The 19,666-nt window shown below is 35.4% G+C and overlaps 2 protein-coding genes across 3 annotated transcripts in view; one reads left to right on the forward strand and one right to left on the reverse strand.

Annotated features, from left to right (window-relative positions):
- LOC149801327 (sorting nexin-24-like) overlaps positions 1-9,932 on the reverse strand; it is a 28,430-nt gene extending 18,498 nt beyond the window's left edge. The window contains exons 1-2 of one of the 2 annotated variants that reach the window (XM_089955373.1): positions 9,910-9,932; positions 1,291-1,374 (exon numbers count right to left, since the gene is read on the reverse strand). In XM_089955373.1, the coding sequence (XP_089811499.1) occupies positions 1,291-1,374; positions 9,910-9,912 (87 nt within the window). In that variant the 5' untranslated portion in view covers positions 9,913-9,932. Of the gene's footprint in view, positions 1-1,290; positions 1,375-4,896; positions 5,131-9,909 lie in introns of those variants that run through there. The other variant, XM_089955372.1, reaches the window with a different exon arrangement.
- LOC149801328 (transmembrane protein 53-A-like) lies at positions 8,982-17,675 on the forward strand. The gene is made up of 2 exons (XM_089955370.1): positions 8,982-9,146; positions 15,195-17,675. The coding sequence occupies exon 2, from the start codon at positions 15,208-15,210 to the stop codon at positions 16,087-16,089; it is 882 nt and encodes a 293-aa protein (XP_089811496.1). The 5' UTR covers positions 8,982-9,146; positions 15,195-15,207; the 3' UTR covers positions 16,090-17,675.
- Positions 17,676-19,666: the final 1,991 nt, after the last annotated feature.

The following is a 19,666-nucleotide window of genomic DNA, read 5'->3' on the forward strand; positions in this document are numbered from 1 at the left end:
TTAGTTTATTTTTCTTTTAAAGTCTTACTTTTAACGGTCTCCTTATAATCAATATGAAGCAATATTATAGCCCAACACATTACATACAAGCCAATACAAAAAGCCAAATAAATATTTTTAACCAAATGGCAGTTAATTTACTGCCTTTCATAAAATGTGTACTATCATCAGTTTCATTGTACTTCATCTTAGAACACATTTATCCAAATATCAAGGAGGATAATGATTCATCTTCTTTCTAGTAAGTTACACTTGAACTTTAAGATCTTTCTTTCATTACAGCAAAGTTTAAAAAAAAACAAAAATCTGCAATGACCCGCTGACTTTGTAATCCAAATAACGCACTTGTCTCTGCAAGTTTACTAATTTCTTTGTTGTGAAAGAATGTCTCGGGTTATAATGTGTTCTTCAGATATCTTGTGGCAATCGAGGGCAGATTTTTAAAAATTCTAAAACCCTGTCATGAAAGGATTATATTCACTTTTGCAGTCTTGACTTCGCAATCACGTGCTCAGAAGTCACATTGGTAATCTTAGTGGAAGTGCTGTATTCCAGTCAAGAGAATTATTTTCTCCATTTTTCATTAAAGTTAGATCCACAGTTACTCTTCTGTGTTCGACTTCTTTCACTTTCTTCGCTAATGATTTTAGTGCACGACGTTTTAATCTGGAGATCACTTTCTAATGCAACAAGCATTGAGGTTAAACATCTAGATGACCGCTTGCTGAACTCAATGAAAATAGCATGACAGCTCGGAAGATTAGGGGAAGCTACTCCATCATAACATTGCCTATGCTAGTCTGGTTCATTGTTTTGTATGTTCCCTGCATCGCACTCTGCTATACGAATAGAGGAGCACAAGGCATGGAGCAAACAAAGCAGGTAGCCATTCAATGCATATGCTCGAAGTATATACGATGCCATCCATTGTCCAATGCATTGGGTATTAATAAATCCTGATCACATTATGAAAATCCTTTGTGTCAAAAAAACGCACAGCAACAAAATGTGTGCGTCAATTTTCTCCAGCGTGCATCCCTGACACACAAATGTGCGTAATGGGAAACACTGTGTCTGGGAATAAAAGTTATGTAACTTTAAAACAAATTTAAAAATTATAAGATGTCTGTGACTTAAAGGCAAATATGGCAGAAGACAGCAAAACAACCTAATTTTTCAGTCTTCAAATAGGTTCGTTTTATTAAAATAAACCATCATTTCAAAACTGTATTCACCATTAGTCACTGGTAGAACAACCGATATTGTATTTCAGAAAGAAAGAAATCAAACCTGCTTGTGAAGGTCTTCAAATTCAGAATATCTCCTTTCAATACTGTGGAATCTACCTGAATGAAAAACATCGATCTTGAATACCTGAAAGTGATAACAGTAGTCTGGATCAAGGAAATATTCATCTGATCACCAAACATCATGTACAGTGTATAATGGGTTTTATTCCCCCCATCCTCCATAGAGTGGAAAGCAGCATTGCCCCAAGGCAAATGTAATGTCTGGAAACTTTCTAGTGATGACTATATCCCTAGGAACTAATGCTTACAACAGTACTGTGGTTAAGTCACGCCAGTACTCTTGCCTTGGGGTGATGCTACCTTCTATGCATGCATCAGCAATTTAAAAAATGTCAGTAAATGATGCATACACAAGTGTCCTGTTCTGACAGAGACTAATACTAAAGAAGTTAGTGCTCTGAAGGATTAATGCCATGGGTCAAAACAAGAGGGATTTTACTAACTATCTGAATACAAAGGTCAGACAAAATAAATGGATAACTTACTAGCGAGCATCCAATAGTCTGAACTGATTGGAGGATGAAAGCTTCATTACAAAATATGGCCTGGCACAGTTGGTCTCTTCTACCAGTAATGTCAGGAAAAAAAAGCAGAATCTACTTGTTGGTCTATGCATGTATCAACAATTTTAAAAAGGTCAACAAATGATAGATAAACAGGTGTTTTATCCTGACTGGGATTACTACTAAAAAAGTAAGTGTTCTGGAGGATTTAGTGCTATGGGTCAAAAGGATTTTGCTTACCATCCAAATACAAAGGTCAATAAAAATATATCTATTAATTACTTAAGAGGTGCCAATAGTTTGCAAGTATTTCTGCATAAAGATCCATTGTGAAATAATACCTCACCCAGTTGGTCACTGTTACCAGTAATGTCAGAAAAAAGGCAGAGATTTACTTGTTGGTCTGTGTTCTAATTTCTTGTTTCTTGGCTAGCTCAAGTGGCTCTAAGCTTTGTGTGAATTAAAATTTAGTTATCTTTAGTGAAGAATCTCCAAGAAGATATGTGCATGTTCTAATTCAACTTTATTATTTACCTGAAATAGATAAGCTCTGTGTTAAATACAAATACCGACAGATACACTTTAAATACCTGCAATTAGTTCTACAATGTAAGACACTGACCCTTATATTGTTATCGGGGTCAATGTCTTACACTGTAAGACTATACCTGTTATACACCATGTAAACAGGGTACTTGCTATTTGGGAATCATACATTGGTGGAAATTCTAAATATTGAAAACTGTTATGCCAATATAACAATTTTAAAAATTAAAAAATGACCTTTAGCAAGATTTATAGATATCAATATAGTCTGACTATACCTCCCTGTTTGTTTGTACCCTCTTACCGATTTAAAAGACAAAAAGCACAAATGAGATAAAAGATGCACAAAACTTACTTCATTTATTGACTTAAAATTTCAAACCTGATTATGCCCTGGTGGGACCCAAACACCATTATCGTCTGCATGTTTCATGCCAAAAAGAAGTTTTCAGTGCAAATGACGACATGTTCGCCAGTTCCTGGACAAGTTCATTTTCAGCTAAGGGGTGTAGCACCACTACACATGTATGTATATGTGTGTGTGTGTGCGTAGAAGGAAATAACTGTGTCATCTGCTTCCAATATTTACAATGTCAAATCAAGCAAAGGAAAAGAATGACAATTACAAATTTGCCTTTCAAGTGGATTTAACAAGAGGTGTAATTTCTATGTACATGTGTGCAAAGGATATAACTGTAAACTCTAAACATGATGGTAATCTACGGAATTAGCAGTTCCCGAAAAGGATGAACTATGCCACAATGATGTCTGAGGAAATCAACTTCCCCATATTGTATGCAACAAGTCACATGGGTTATGTATGCTGCATTTACTCATTTTAAATTAAATATAAACTGTTCTTTTAAACTATCATACAAATTTTCTTTAACCAAAGTCTTTTCAATCCTGAGTAATGAATGCTCTGCACCTTAACTTGGGTCAAAATAAGAGCATGTCAAGTGAAATCATCATAATCCAGGGTAGTACGAGAACAGCAAGTATGTGTCCGCTTTTTTCTTCTTTTTTTCTGACAGTGGAGACCAATGTTGTTGGGCTGTATCCATACTTTAGTTTTACCTAACAGCAGTTAGGGGCCCGGAGTGGCTGAGTGGTCTAAAGTGCTCTCCATTACGGATCACTGCATCTCACCTCTGTCTGCGTGGGTTCGAGTCTCGGATTCAGCCAACGTGGGTATGTGAGAGAGCTTGCCAGTAGCTTCTCGTGGGTTGGTGGTTCTCTCCGGGGGTTTTCCAGGGTTCTTCCTCCACCTTTAATACTGGCTGTCATGTATAGCCTATCGTGTGCTGAAACATGGCACTAAACCCTACAACAACAACAACAAACCTAACCGCAGTTCCATCCCAAGCATTAGTCAGTTCCTAGTGATATACTCCTCACTAAAAGGTTTCCAGATGCTGTTCTTGCCTTGGGGTGATGCTGCTTTCCACACATGCATCAGCAATTTAAAAATAAGGTCAATAACAGATGTATAGATAGGTGTTTTGTTCTGACAGGGATTATTACAAAAAAGTGAGTACTCTGAAGGATTTAATGCCATAGGTTAAAAGAAGAGGGTTTTTAGTTACCATCCCCATACCAAGGTCAGTCAAAATAAATGTATTAATTACTAGCTAGCGTCCGATAGTCAGAACTGATGGGGAGGTTAAAACAGTGTAAAACTTCAGTATGGAATATGGCCTGACAACGTTGGTCTCCGCTGTCAGAGGAAAAAAGTGGAGACCTACTTGTCAGTCTAGGGTAGTACAGTATTTTTTTATAATCAATATGAATAGCTTTCATTGTGACATCACAGCGTGTTACATTCAATCCGGATTGTACAGGATCACACCTTAGGTTCATTTTGTCCTAAAAATGTATACATACTTTATAACACTGATTTTGCTGTATGCACCTATCTGAGCATTTAAATAATGACCTTCCAAAGGAATATGGATGTATACGTATCCAAATGAAGTGAATACTTGCCACTTGAGGGTATGTAGAATCAAATTCTAAAAAATTACACCCATTACTGAAATAATCAATGCTGAATGCCTACATGACCCGTGTGACTTGTACTTTAGTATAGACGCATGAAAGGCGCAGATAATGCCGTGTTAGGGTCATTCTGGTCACATTTGATTTAGGTTAGAAATCATAAAACAATGAATGAATTGACTAAGTTATGTACACTTTTTATCACAGTAAAGATTAAATCGGTTTGTAGGGGGGTACAAACAAACGTGGAGGTATAGTCAGACTAAGGTACAGGTGAACATGTAAACAAAACCACAGGAATCTGACGTTTTATCAATAAAGTATGGCGAAATCTCTGGCAACATGAAATCACCTTATCGGTAATATAAATGAACACTTTTGTGTTCATTTATATTTCCGATAAGGTGATTTCGTGTTGTCAGATTTCGCCGTACTCTACTGATACAACGTCAGACTCCTGTGACAAAACATAAACAAACCGAAGTATACTCCCAATTTATTTCGTAGCAGAAGAGTTCTTCTGTTCACAAAAATATTACCGTATAAGAATCATTTCCTTCTTCTACTTTCCTGTAACTAGGAACAGATACCCGAATCATCCTGAATTTCTGCAAACTCTGAGAAAATGCCACTGAGTCTTAAACTTCAAAAACTTTCATTTCGAGATTGCCAAAGATAGTTGGAATTGAAATATCAAAATATTGTTATAAGCGTTTAAGAGATTGTGAGTTCAGAAACCGGTTAGTCTGGTACCGTGACTCCCATAACGCTTCACGAAGCATTACAGCACATTAGGGTGCCAGCCTAATAAACCGGTGTCCCGAATGACAGTCTTAGACTAGTACTATATAGTATTACAATGGTATCGGACAATTCGGCCATAAGACAATTCGGCCTAACTTGGACAGAAAATAAGACCATTCTGCCCAAGTTGTTGTTGTTGTTGTAAGGTTTAACGTCATTTTTCAGCACACGATAGGCTATACATGGCGGCTGCCCAAATTGAAATACACTTCGGCCCAACTCAAAAGACAATTCGGCCCAGCTTTACAATATAACAGTGACAACAATTTTAACAAATATTTAACAAACATATATATATATATATATATATATATATACACACACACGCGCGCGTTAGTTGAAACGGACAAAATATTTTTGGACAGGTTTTATATACTTTGTATATTATACCGTATAGTTCAAAATTCTAGATTTTAGCAACAGTACCATATAGAATTGTGATCTTTTTGTCTTTTGGGTTATAATGCATGTAACGTATGAAACAATGGTTGTCACCTTTTCCTATCAGGCATTTATTTTGTTCTTCAAAGTGAGAATGCATTTCAATAATATACAATAATCTGTTCCTACCTGTGAACGTGTGCACTGGTTTGAAATCACCTTTTCATGCTCAATCTAATTAGGATCTAAAATTTAATAAGTTTTATATGAGAAAAGGTTCACAAATTTAAAACAAACTAAACTATCTTGACATTATACAATTTAATGCATGCAGAATGTTTTCTTTAGTAAGACTGATTCGTATAAATTACCAATTAACTGGCATGCAGAGCCTACAGACCTGTAAAAAAGTAAGCCCGCTTATATGGGATTTTTATCTTCCATTAAATCCAGAGGTTGTTAGAACTACGTGTTCTGTAATGTAGAAAGACCTTGTGTGTTTCTGTGGTATTAGCTGATTGTTTTCTCAGTTGTTTGGTCCATAGATGATTCCACGTTTTTCTCTATGTTTTGTATTTTGTTTAGAGGACTGCAGACATTGATGACATTATCTGTTTACTGATTCCAACTCCTAAAACGGTTTCCCTGCATGGCATGGATTTATATTTTTGGTGTCTTTTAAGTTTGCCTTCAGATACCATCTTCACTTGGGGTAGTATCTTTTGTGCCTCTCTGTAAAATAGCGTCAGTCTCATGTAGAACTTGATGTTATTTTTCCGCGCTTTGCGGTTCAGTCGATGGATACACGGATAGTTCATTGCCTGAACTTACAAGAAAGACACACACACACACAATAACTCTATAACTCTTAAGTCCAAATTATTAAGCGAAATAAAAATCGACTAGCCAAGGAAGCACTATATTAATACAAAAGTAGGACTTGCACAAAAGAAACATTATAAATAGTTCGTGCTATTCTATAGATATATAGGCCAACGCTTGACACACGTTAATCAAAAAACCTATTTTAAGAAAATATCATGTAAAAACAATTCCTATAGCCCCTTTGAAGCACTTCCATGAAAGTCTTAATGAAACACATATGATGGTTATTAAGGGTCTTTGATTTACTCTTGTCGCCAATTAATACAATTACAGGTCGTCCATTGATTGTAAAAAGGAAACAAAAATAAGTATCCATTAAAAGGTAATCACAAGAAATCTTTTTGAAGTATCCCTATCGTTAATTTTTAACAAATACATGGTTCATATTTTATAAAACCATGTGTGTTTAATCTGTAGCACCGTTACAGTCGAGTGTGTTTCATGTGCAACAGAATTTCAACGTGAAGCCTAAAATTAAATATATTTGTTATAATATTTCATGGACGGTATTACCAATCTTGGAAAAATTATACGTATTCTAATGAAAATTGTACACAGTGGCGTAACTATCTCACTACGGGACCCACGGCAAACTATTTGTACAGCCTCCCCATACTGTCACTTTTTTAAAATTATATTTTGTTTCCTGGTTGGATCGGGCCTCCAACACGCCCGGGCTCCACAACACGGCTGAACCTGCTACAACGGTAATTAAGCCACTGATTGTACAAGTCTATTTGAATATGCATACATATTAAATAGTATTATTCCGTAAAGCAATATTGATAATTTGACCAGAAGACTTGAACTAAGAATGTCGTTTAGCGGGTGCAAATAAATTTTTCTATAAAAATTAAATGTATAAAAACATCTTAATTAGAACGCGCAAAATATATATTTGTGTGTTTTCTCTCATATATATGTACATACGGAGTATAAATAATTATTGTTAAAAGAATATCAAACTAGTTTATTTTGTTTAAATTTGTTCCATGTTTTACTAAATTCTTTTTTACAACTGTTAAAAATTGTCAAAAATATTTTGTCCTAGTTGAGAGAGAGAGAGAGAGAGAGAGAGAGAGAGAATTACAATCATTCACTTAAACAGAACGGAAAGTGCTTGGTGTATAATTGTAATTATTTATAATTAATCCTTTATACCTTGATTTCTTTCATAGGAATACGGAATGATTGTGTAGATAGATGAGATTTAATTATTGGGTCGATATGCGAGTGTGTCTGCTACGCACGAGTGCATATAACACCGACTCGGTCGCATCATTATAGGTGACGCGGGCTTTGGCGTGATACAATATGGGCTGGTGCGTGCAGGCAAGGCGATAGGTGCCGTTTAACCGCGGAGCTGGGTTCGAATCTCTGTAGAGTACGAATTAAAATTCTCTAAGCTATACGATAGTACTATTTTAATACTTTTCACCGTTCAGAGTAAATACTTTATTTATTTTTGGGAGGAAAACACAAATTGTTAAAACTGTTATCACAGTTGCCTTGTTCAGTTGTCTTTCGAGTTGGACCGAACTGACTTTCAAGATGGGGCGAATGCATGAGGCACCGTAGCGGAGAAAAGCTGGCCGTTGAAATTTTAATGTCATTTGTTCAGAATTCCAATTTCACGTGTTGTATCAAAAATGTTTGTCCTTAAAGTTCCATTTTCTAGGCCACAGTTTTAGGTTGTATATGTTGAATGAAACAGTAGTTGCTGAAAGTTATATTTTCTATGCCGAGGTTTTAGACTATGTCGTTTGAATTATACGGCGGTGGTTGAAATTTCAATGTCATACGTCGAGAATTCATAATTTACGTATTGGTTCAAAGAGATTATGTTGAAAGTTTCATTTCATATGTTGAGTATTTAGATTTCATCTGTTGAACTACACAGCGCTGGTTGAAAATTCGATGTCCAATGTCGAGTTGTTAGATTGTATCTTCTGAAGTACGGCGGTTGCTGAAATTTTGAATTTGTATGTCGGGAGTTTCAATTGAACATGCTGAATCACATTGGTTGTGCTGAAAATTCCATTTCGCATGTTGAGTTTTTAGATTGTATCTGTTGAAATACACAGCGGTGATTGGACATTAGATTTTATGAGGCGCCATTACATTTCATGCACTTACAGTTTGAAAGTTACTATTCACAGGTCGAGAATTAGTATGAATTTCTTTGCTGGAGGTCGCTCTCGTGAACTGACGGCATTAATTTTTACACAAGGAGGCTGCTTCTTGTTGCTGTGAAATTTAACAGATACTCGCCATATGAAATGGAACTTTCATCACAAAGAGTTACTTACATATTCAGCCACCGCTGTGTAATTCGAAATATACACTGTAAAACGTCGACATAGGAAATAGAATTTTAAACCATCACTGTTTAATTCAACATATAAAATCTAAAATATCGATCTAGAAAATGGAACTTTAAGGACATGCAATTTGATCCGACACGTGATATTGGATTTCTCGACATACGACATCGAAAATTTCAACTTTCTCATTTGATCAGCTTTTGTCCGGTACTGCACCTCATGCGGGATGGTCTTATTTTCGGTCCAAGTTGGACCGAATTGTCTTTAAGCCGAATTGTCTATTAACCACTTACAATATGGGTGGAAGGTACATATGGGCCGTGTACCAGGCTAAGGCCACCGGCGAAGACTGTCTTGCATGATGGTGTGGGCTATTTGAGATACAAAGTGCTATTGTAAGCATTATATAATTCATGATATCGAATGCCAGAGATTCACTTAGTGGTGACGCCAACAACATAAATATCAGCATCGAGGTCTTACATGTAGGACTAGTGCTCCCTAGTGTTTTTGTTTCATACTTTCGTTTAGAATTTGCGAGGTGTTGAGTAGAATTACAATGTTTCAATTCACACCCGGAAGACCTTGGTCACTGTATGCTTCTAGTCCTACATGTAAGACGTATCACATGTTGTTTACGCCCAAAACAAATATCAGCGTCGTGGTCTTACACGTAGGACTATGTATGCTTCGTTATTTGTAACGTTTAATGTATCACGATACCAACTGTTTTTCCATAGACGTCGATGCTAACATATGTTGAAATAAAATACTTTGTTCTGCTTTAGTATGCATGTCACACACTATCATTATCATAGAGAGCAATGTTAGATTGTCGATTGGACAAAACGAAACCAGGTACTCCTACTGGAAATACATCGGTAAGAGTTATCAATTACACAAATGCTGCATTTTCAGTGATGTATATTATTATCACTTTTAAAAAAGTCATTCAAAATATAAAATCTAGATATGAATAAACATAATCTTACAATACATGTTGCTAAGCGACAGTATTTTTTAAAAGCCCGACAGAAACTACAGCTGTTTAATGATGTACTAGTCACAGCTATAGTTTCCTTGTTTATTTCAAAATACAATGTTCCTTGCACATTAAGCTCTGCCCCCTCCCGCCCCCGGTGGTCAGTCATTTGGTACCATTATGCCATCAGCTCAATTCTGGATGTAGAGCTCTGAAAAGAAGATAATTAACAGAACCGGTAAAGTCAAAGCATTGCCAAAATCCTAAAAAAGACAATTATGCAGTGAGAAATAAAAGAAAATTGGCAATGACGCAAATAAAAATTTGCATGAAAATGAGACCATTTAGGAAAGTGGTGTGGCTAATATAAAAGCATTGCCAAAATCCTAAAAAAAAGACAATTATGCAGTGAGAAATAAAAGAAAATGGGCAATGACGCAGATAAAATCTTGCATGAAAATGAGACCATTTAGGAAAGTGGTGTGGCTAATATGCCGGTAACAGCATATTGATTTAATTTGATTGTTTGTTAGTTTTAATTTTTTTAAATTCCATTACATGTTATTGTAATGCAATTTTATTTACTGGATTTGACATTGCCTAGAAATTTAATTCAGTAATAAACAACTAATAATAAAAATTTTGTATGTAATGCTGACCTACTTCCTGACCATGATTCAGAAACAGGAAGAGTTGTGGGAAACAATTTTTTAAAATTTCTTTTTATATTCTTTCTCAGAGTAAGATTCATGAAGTGAAACTGAGGCCATATTTGGAGTATGTGACAAATAACATGTATCAATTAAGTTTTTCCAGAGGATTGACCCTTATCTGGACATCTGTTTTGCGTTGTAGCTAGATTTATTATTGATGTTTTGAGAAAGAATAGTCATTAGTGCCTTAACACGAGAGAAGTTAAAGTGTTTGATGTTTTGACCAGTTTTTGGGCTAATTATTGTTTTCTTCAATTTATTTTGGATTACAAGTTTTTTTTTTTGCCAGGAAATACTAGTGTTCAAAATTAATTCTTGGACAAGGACAGTTATCGAAATTTACACAGAATTCAAACACTGGAATATTATTTTCTGTGATTCAGTAAAGAACTGTTGACACATCAGTACGACGCTGACCACAGGATACGTCATCACCTTCCATTTTGGATTTCAGTGGGTTTTGAACTCACTTTCATTAGGACCTTTATTACTGGGACTTCTATTTTTTAATTCTTGGATTATTCTTGGATTATTTTTGGATTTGAGTCGTAGAACCATGAGTTCTTTTTCTCATTTTTACCTTGTTTTTCTAGGGAAATAAATTATTTGTTAAATTTTACAAAGCTTGTTGCCTTCACTTTTTTCTTGTTACATTTTGTAAGAGCCTAAACACATAACACGGGGGGAAAAGCAGAGCTATCGAAGGCATTTATTAACTAGATTATTGAAAACCTCAATGGTAGCCATATGTGATGATTGGGGGACATATGGGAATTAACATTAGCCCATTGGTTTACACAGAGATGATCCTTTGGGGACAAGGGAAAACCCTGTTAAATTGCTCCAGAGTTTTAACATAGAAATGGTATTATCAGGACAACAGTGTTTACATGGACATGCAAAAATGCAGTGTTCAAATGGTGAAGCGATAAAAGGTTGACAGTTTATAGGGACAATGGAAATTCTTAGCCAGTTATAATATCACAGTAGCCTTAAATATTATAGATGTAAATTTATCAAATGTTTTATCCTAACAGCAATACAAAAAACAAAAAATAAGCCACAATGATAAAATCATCAATAATTAGTTTCAACCCACAATTTTTTTAGACACAGGCCCAGAGCTGGTGACTTAAATAAACTCACAAGCCCAAACTGAAATTCCTCAAGCCTGGACTCCAATTTCCACATGCCCAATATTTCACCTATTTTAATATTGTCACACAATGTTGTAATAGCTACAATTCGAATATGAATTCAATAGAGTTCAAAGGGGTTTGAAGGTAATGCAAGTGTCATTAGTGTTCATCACTACACTCACTAGGGACTGGATGGTCCTGGTGTTCAAACTTCTCTGCTGGATTCTCTGAGTGAATCCTGGTCAGAAGTGAGTTGACATATGTTGATGTGTTGGTTGTTTGCAGTCTGTGTAAAGAATTAATAGCCCCCCCCCCTTTTTTATATTTTTTTTTTTTTTGCTGGCTTACTTCACAAAGTAAAACTCAGTCAACCAGGAGTTTTCAGATTTATTTTTGTTAGGCTTTGCTGATAGCTAATTGCATTCTAAGTCAGCTTATAAAATGAATTACACTTGAACTATTCTGACAAATGAAATGATCTTGCTCAGCATCCTATATATGCAGTAAAATCTGACTTAAAAGAAACATTGCTGCTGGTCACAAACTTGTTAAAATATAATGCATATGGCTTAAACATTCGCATTCAAGGCAATGATATGTAATAACTTTTGTTCTTCTGTATGCATCTAGCATCTCTTTGATTTATCTATAATGGGTTGATCCACTTCTTGATCCTACCAATGCAAATTAGCACAATGGGTTTGCCCAATGCAGCCTTCATACATGTATGACTAGCTATTGTGAGCCAGTTATGTAATATTTGAAATGGTGGTTAATGCTTGACATGTTTGGCTTTCATTATGTCGATTTATAATTTTACATCAGCTCCAATCACGACTGTTTACTGATTATACATGCTACAAGTCATGGTCATATACTGAAAGTGGTAGTTTTTGTCTTTTATTTTTGAAGATTACTGAAAATTATATTTTCTCATAACACGATTGTGTCCAGGTTTGGGAGCACAAAATCATCTTTTCAGCATGACATCATGCTTCAATTTGACTAAAATCCGATCTCGATTTCATGTAGGACAATGGTCATCAAATTAAAATTGCGCCATGTTAAGGCATATATATTCACATCTTGAAAATACATTTACACATTTCGTTAAAGCATTCGCCTCAGATACGGGAGGTCGTGGGTTCGATTCCCAGCTAAGTCATACCAAAGACTTACAAAAATGGTACTAACAGCTGCTTCGCTTGGCACTCAGCATTAAGAGGTTAGTGTTAGGACTGGTCAGCCTGGTATCAGAATAATGTGACTGGGTGGGATATCATGTTACATGTCTGCGGCATGATGCCCCAGTGCTAGACATCACTATAAACTGCCACATTGCAGACATCGTGGCGATATGACTGAAAAATTGTTAAAGCTACATTAAAAATCTGAATCACACACCCACATTTACACATTTCATCAGCATAATCAAAACTTCTTCAGGCAAATTAGAATTTGTTTTTGACCAGCCCGCCAGGCACCTCACTTATAGTCTGAATATACTGCCCCGTTTCGTTGTACCCCTTTACCGATTTAAAATAGGAAAAGCACAAATGAGACAAAAGATGCTCAGAACTTAGTAAATTCATTGATTTAAAATTTCAAACCTGATTATGCCCAAGTAGGACACTAACATCATTATCGTCAGTGCGTTTCCTTCTAGACCAACAAGTAGGTCTCCACCTTTTTTTCTGTCAGAAAAAACAACGGAGACATACTTGTTGGTCTAGGTGCTGTGTTAGCAGAGAAAGTCTGTTAAACATGAAAGGTGCAGAGAATGCCAGTGTTTGGGCCACTCTGGCCACATTCAGGCACAGACACTTGATTCTGGGGTAAACTAATGTGTACACTCACTAATTAACTGTTAATTGGTGAGTGTACACATTAGCTTACCCCGGAATCAAGTGCCTGTGCATTCAGGTTAGAAATTATAAATCAGTGAATGAATTGACTAAGTTCTGTCACTTTTTATCACATGAAGGATTTTCGGTATTGAAATTGGGAGGGGGGGTACAAACAAATGGGGAGGGCGGCATGTCCAGACTATAGAATACCGGACGGGTCCATTCTAAAACTAGAAGGGCCAAGGGCGTCACATTTTTTTAGCACTGATCCCAAGAATGATCACTGGGAATGCAGTGCAGTTTTCTTTACAGGTGAAAAACTTCTCAATTCCTAACAAAGAAACATACATGAATAAATACCTGGCATTACACTTTACGTATATGTGAAGGTGATTTACTAACATTAAACAAAGAAATGAAAAGAATATACCAAGCAGCAGATCAGCCACAACCCCCCCCACAAAAACCAACAACTAAGAATAAATATGTTAATTAGTATACAGTTTTAAATGTTTATAAGTTGATGCATAGGAAATAAGATGAGATAAAACATGAACTCGTGTATGTTTGACCTCTGCTGGGCACAACAATATCAATATAAACTTGTTAAGAGTGAAGTAAAGTACATTGACTCGCAAAAATTGGTAGGTAATATCTGTTTTCATCATACAGAAAACATACTTGTTATGGAAATGAACCAACAGAAGAAAAGAAAAGGTGCATTTGTTTGGTGATATTTGAGTATGAGTACCTAAAGTTTTTTGTGAATTCATCCTCACAATATTTTAAATGTGCAGTCTAAAGCTGTTTGTTTTTTGGTACCGTACATGTGCCAGCCTTTTGTTTCTATAGAGCCCTTGTTATATTCCACCTTATTTCCTTAGGAACTGCTGCAGAGAAAGTGGCCACCCAGATCACTAGAAAAGAGATGTAATAGTCTTATTTTCCAAAAAGTTGTGTCTTATGTGTTTTTATGTTTTGTATTTGTCCTTGTTTTTGATAACTACAACCCCCTTATACCCCTTTTCTTGTATGTGTGTTTGTATGTATGTAAGGTATTGTAGTATGTTTATGTGCATCTATTTCATTCTCCTACCTTTACACTCCCCCCATATTCTATATATGTGTATGAAACTATATGTATCAACACTTCCTACTCTTTTGTTTGGGTGGTAGAGGTGTGTGTTTGGACAGTAATAAAAAAAGCAGGTGCTGGATTGTATATGTATTGTGTTTGGATAGTATATATTACATTTTTGGATAGTAGATCAAAATTTTAACATTGCATTTTCCCATGTCTGATATAATGTCAAAACATTTTCCTCTTCACCATTTTAACATTACATTTTCTTTTGTCCCCATAAACATTTTCGTCCCTATAATACCATTCCCGTGTTAAACATATGGACTCATTTAACATAGATTTACCCTTGTCCACCAAAGGTAATCTCCATGTAAACTTATGGCCAATGTTTATTCCTGTATGCCTCCACAATAATCATAAACAACTACTCTCAGCTCATCTTTAGTTGAAAAGGAACTCTCGCATATCTTTTATATCTTGTCCGGGTTTAAGAATGTTTTTCAAGGGATCAAGAATTCTGCATGGGACTTACCAGTCACAACATAACAGAACACTGAGGTGTTTGTACAAATTGTAAACACTTGTTTTCTCTTACTATGTCTGCCTTTCATGAGAAATCAGCAGAGATAATTTCAAATTTACCCTAAACATCATTGCTACTGTATACCTCTTTTTCAGGTAGCCAGTGAATATGCAACTTTTGACGGGTTCTCTCTTCAGCCGAGCGCTGTTAGGGATTAAAAGAGCCAGCTTCAGGAAGAGTGCTGTTAATCTGTATAGTGTAGCAGCAACAAAAATATCAAAACATTTGACGCTTAGAAAGTTACCTGAAGACCTAGCTTCCAAGAAAGATAATGCATTAGTTCTTATCTTTGACTGGCTCTATGCAAAACCAGCAGCGATAGAAAAATATTGTCAATTATACCATGACATAGGTCTTGATGTTTTGACTGTCAGAGGACAACTAAAACATTTTCTGTGGCCTCCATATGGCGTAAAGCTATCAGAGGAAATTTTTAATTATTTGTTAAATGATAGATGCAGCAAAAAGTATTTTGTCCATGCCTTTTCAATTGGAGCATTTAACTATACAATATGTCTGAAACAATCGTATGAAAACTCAGAAAAGTATGGCTGGTTTCACAAGAGGGTGATCGGTCAGATTTATGACAGTATTGTAATGGGAACCTATGACCACATGTCGACAGGAATAGCTACAGCAGTGCTTCCGGGTACCCCAATGACAAAAAGAGCAATTCTTAAAGTTCTCAATGCTTATTATGATATCACTAGAAAGACAACAAGGGACCAATATGATGCTTTGTACACATTTGTACGGGAACAGCCTACAGTGGTTCCTACTTTGCTTCTGTATTCGCTGGATGATCCCATGTGCGACAAAGAGATGATAAATAGCATGCTGGCAATGTGGAGAAAGAGGCTTCCAGATGAATACTTGGATGTACACTTTTGGGAGAGATCTGCACATGCTGCGCACCTAAAGTTTCACAAGGCAGAATATCTGCAGGCATGGAAGACACTAATGACTAAATTGAGCCTTTTGCCAAAATAACATTTTCAGCCTTCCAAAGTAGCACACATCATATTTTATTTTTAATATCTGCCAGTTCATCAACAAATCAGTTCAGTGTTTCAACCATTGCCAATCTGTTATTATATAATCAATGTCAGTTATTTTTTTAGAGATTGCCAACTGTCAGCTTAACTCGTTATGATGCAGAAATGCAGAGAAAATGTGGAAAAGTGCAAAAAAGATTTCAGGGGCACCCACATAATTATTTCCATGAGGTTGGGGTGGGCAAATATGTAGTGGTCAGCTATTAAGTTATTAAGTTTTGCTGATGTAGGCCAAAACATGTTGAGAGGTGAAATGGGTGTGTGTGGTCTCCCCCCCCCCATGCCCAATATGTGGGCACTCAAGAAAGATTTGAAACATAATTTACATCCTCAGATAGTTAGCTCAGTATTTATAACAGGGAAAGATTCAGATGCATTGATTAGTATTCTTTAGATGCCACATATAAAATAAAGAGCTACTTTGTTACCATTTACCAGTCATTTGGAAATAACTTGTTTGAAACGAAATTCATTATACTATTCTAGGAATGAAACAGTAGGAGCATCACACTCATTTAAAGAATATTTAAAATTTCCTATACAGTGAGGTAAATAGTTTACAAAAAAAAAACACTCACCCTCGTTCTTACTATCAGCTAATGGCAACCATAATATATACTCCACATTTGCAAAAGCATCATTGGAGTTTTACTACTTAGAAAGAAGGATAAATGAACACAAGGTATGGGACAAAGGCTGAAAATATTGTCTTAGTAACTATTTCTTAACCTGTTAAGCTGTGATACAAAATATCAGTGGCAAAAAGAATGTAAACAATTTCCTTAATTTCCTTTAAAATATAATAGCATGCCATATATAATTAGCCAAAAAGCAACCAGTTTACATATAATAAACTGTTGTGAAGAAATGAAGAAGAGAGCATGTGGATCAGGTTATGGTTGCAGGAAGTTTTCAAACAATATATATTTATGTACTTTGAGATGTGTTATAATTCTTGTGAACAATTCAGGTAGCATAACTGCTATTAAAAAAATTCATACAAAAAGTCACACATCTGATAAACAACAAGGCATAAATCCAATTCCAGATAAGTCCTTGCTGGAAAAAAACAATCTGCAAGGAATTTGTCATTCAACAATAACTGAAGTCTTTACGCTGAAATTTCTTATGAGTTATGTTCAATGCTCAATCACGTGAAATCGAGTAATATACTTGATGCCAGAAAAAGGCTGATTTCTAGTAGTTGATTCTGAATTTATTCATGGGGTGTTAAGTTGAAAAGAGGGGTTCATGTTGCATAAATGCACATATCTTTGTATTTATACACAAAACTATTTTTTAATAGAAATTAAAGTAGGTTAAGTTAAAACGTTAATTTGCACCTGATTTCTTCCTAACCTGTCAATGTTAGATATCTTTATACGCAATACAAGCATAGGTAAATACATGAAGTATATTTACTTAATCAGTATAGTAAAAGAAACAAAGGTGGAAAGATCCAGAAATTTCTTTGATTCTAAATATATTCTATGATTAAAAAAAGTTACAGAACGTAACATTTCTGTGACTTTGAAATTCAGTTTTTTACTGAATAATTTGAACAATATGGGGTTTGAACTTGAATCAAGGTCTTGGATTCAAAATAGACTTTACATGACACGCCGATAAAGCAAGGTTCACCTGAGTTTTATGAACACCAAAGACATGGTCATAACAGTTACAGCTGTTTACGTTGTATATTTTTGGCCTTAAAAGTTACATTTAATACAACTTCAATCTTTCTTCTTCATCCATATGAAATGAATATATGAATGACTACATCAAGCCTTTCTCATCCTACTACTTCCAAAACTAAACTGCTCAATCACTACACCATTTAGTCCCTGAAAACAATTTATTGAGCAGTCATAATATTAATTTGAATATGTTCACAAAGCTGCATGGTATTGCAATCAGCACTTGAATGAATATTTAACATAAAAGTAACAAGATCGGTCCCAAGATAACTCCAGTTTCATAACAGGTTTGTAGAGGATAAAATTGTGGTCGTTTGGTTATGGTGAGAAACACATTCAAAGAAATAAAAGTGCTATTTTTTTAAATTACAGCATAAAAAGGTACAATCCAGTGTTAAGAAAATATGCGACTTGTAGAGATTATTTTTAGTGATGATGATGTTAAAATAAGCAACATTGCATGTCCCTGTTAGTGAGATATTTTAAAGAGTACGAAGAAATTAATTACGTATTTTATATGTGTGTAAAAACAGAGTCGTATTTGTTGTGGATACATGTACAAAAGTGTTTTACGTACAAGTTAACAAACTGGTAAACTTAACAAGGTCAGTCTACAAAGATTTAACAAAAACAGGTGGCATGTATGGAAAACAAAGCCAGATTTTAAAAGACAAGGTGACTTTGCATAAGAAGTATTTATAGAATCAACCATTTGATTGAACAAATTTTACATAAAACTGAAATCATTTAAACGTGTGAAAAGATTCAAGAAATGCTGAAAAATGCTGAAAATACTAGTTCCTGTTTAGGAAAGTCCTTCTGTTAACTTGCTTATTATAGAAAAAATAAGCTGTGAATTGAAAGAAAGACTAACTGAACATGTTTCCCACATACACCTTTACCAGGATAATTCGCGCACATCAGGGTCAAGAAACTTGGACCACACTATAAGCGCAGTCGTGAGTTACTGAGTGACCTCCATAAAAATCCACTAGACACCCAGAAAACCACATGGGGTTGGGGTTGGAAACTCAGCTGTTTATAACTGAATCATTATTTTATAATCCCATCCAGAATAATTGTCAATAATGCGCTTTTTATAATGAAGTTGGCCCTTTTTCTGTACAAATTATATTTATTTTCAAAATGTCCAACATCTGAAAGACTATTAACATTATTCCAACTGGTTTAAAGAATCATAATGTGTGCGAGAACATTTGTGTAGTACATCACTGCTTTTTGTTTTCTTGATTGGTCTGGTTCCATGAGTGGTATATAATAGTATAGTGTGTAGCAAGGATCCAGATTAACTGTTGATACACCACCAAATAAGATTCTTTTCTTAAAACAACAAGTGACAGTTATTTCGCGAGACAATTGTCTATGTCGATTTTATTTTTGGGCACATCTTTGACCTTAGCTATGATAAGCTATTGACATTGAGTGTGTTCCACCCACCCCTGATGGCTTTTATCAGAAACATTTAAAGACTTGTATCTGTTCATGTGATCACCCTCCGGTTGTAATATGTTGTTTCTTCCATAAAAAATAAAAAAGAATTTTGTAAGAAATTTTATTTAATAGTAATTTTGCAGCAGGGGTTTCTCTTTATTTTTGATTTTTCTTGGGTGTCATACTTTAGGGATCCTGAGTATTCAGGCCCCAAATTTCATTATCTGTTCCAATACTTGATAATTTATTATATGCACCATTAATGGGGCCCCCGAGTGGCCTAAAGCGCTCACCGTTACAGATCACTGCCATTTCACTTCTACGTGGGTTCGAGTCTCGGGCTCGGCCAATATGGGTATGTGA

The sequence above is a fragment of the Sinohyriopsis cumingii genome, chromosome 4 (genome assembly GCF_028554795.1).
Source record: "Sinohyriopsis cumingii isolate HCF-2022 chromosome 4, ASM2855479v2, whole genome shotgun sequence".
NCBI classification, from domain to species: domain Eukaryota; kingdom Metazoa; phylum Mollusca; class Bivalvia; order Unionida; family Unionidae; genus Sinohyriopsis; species Sinohyriopsis cumingii.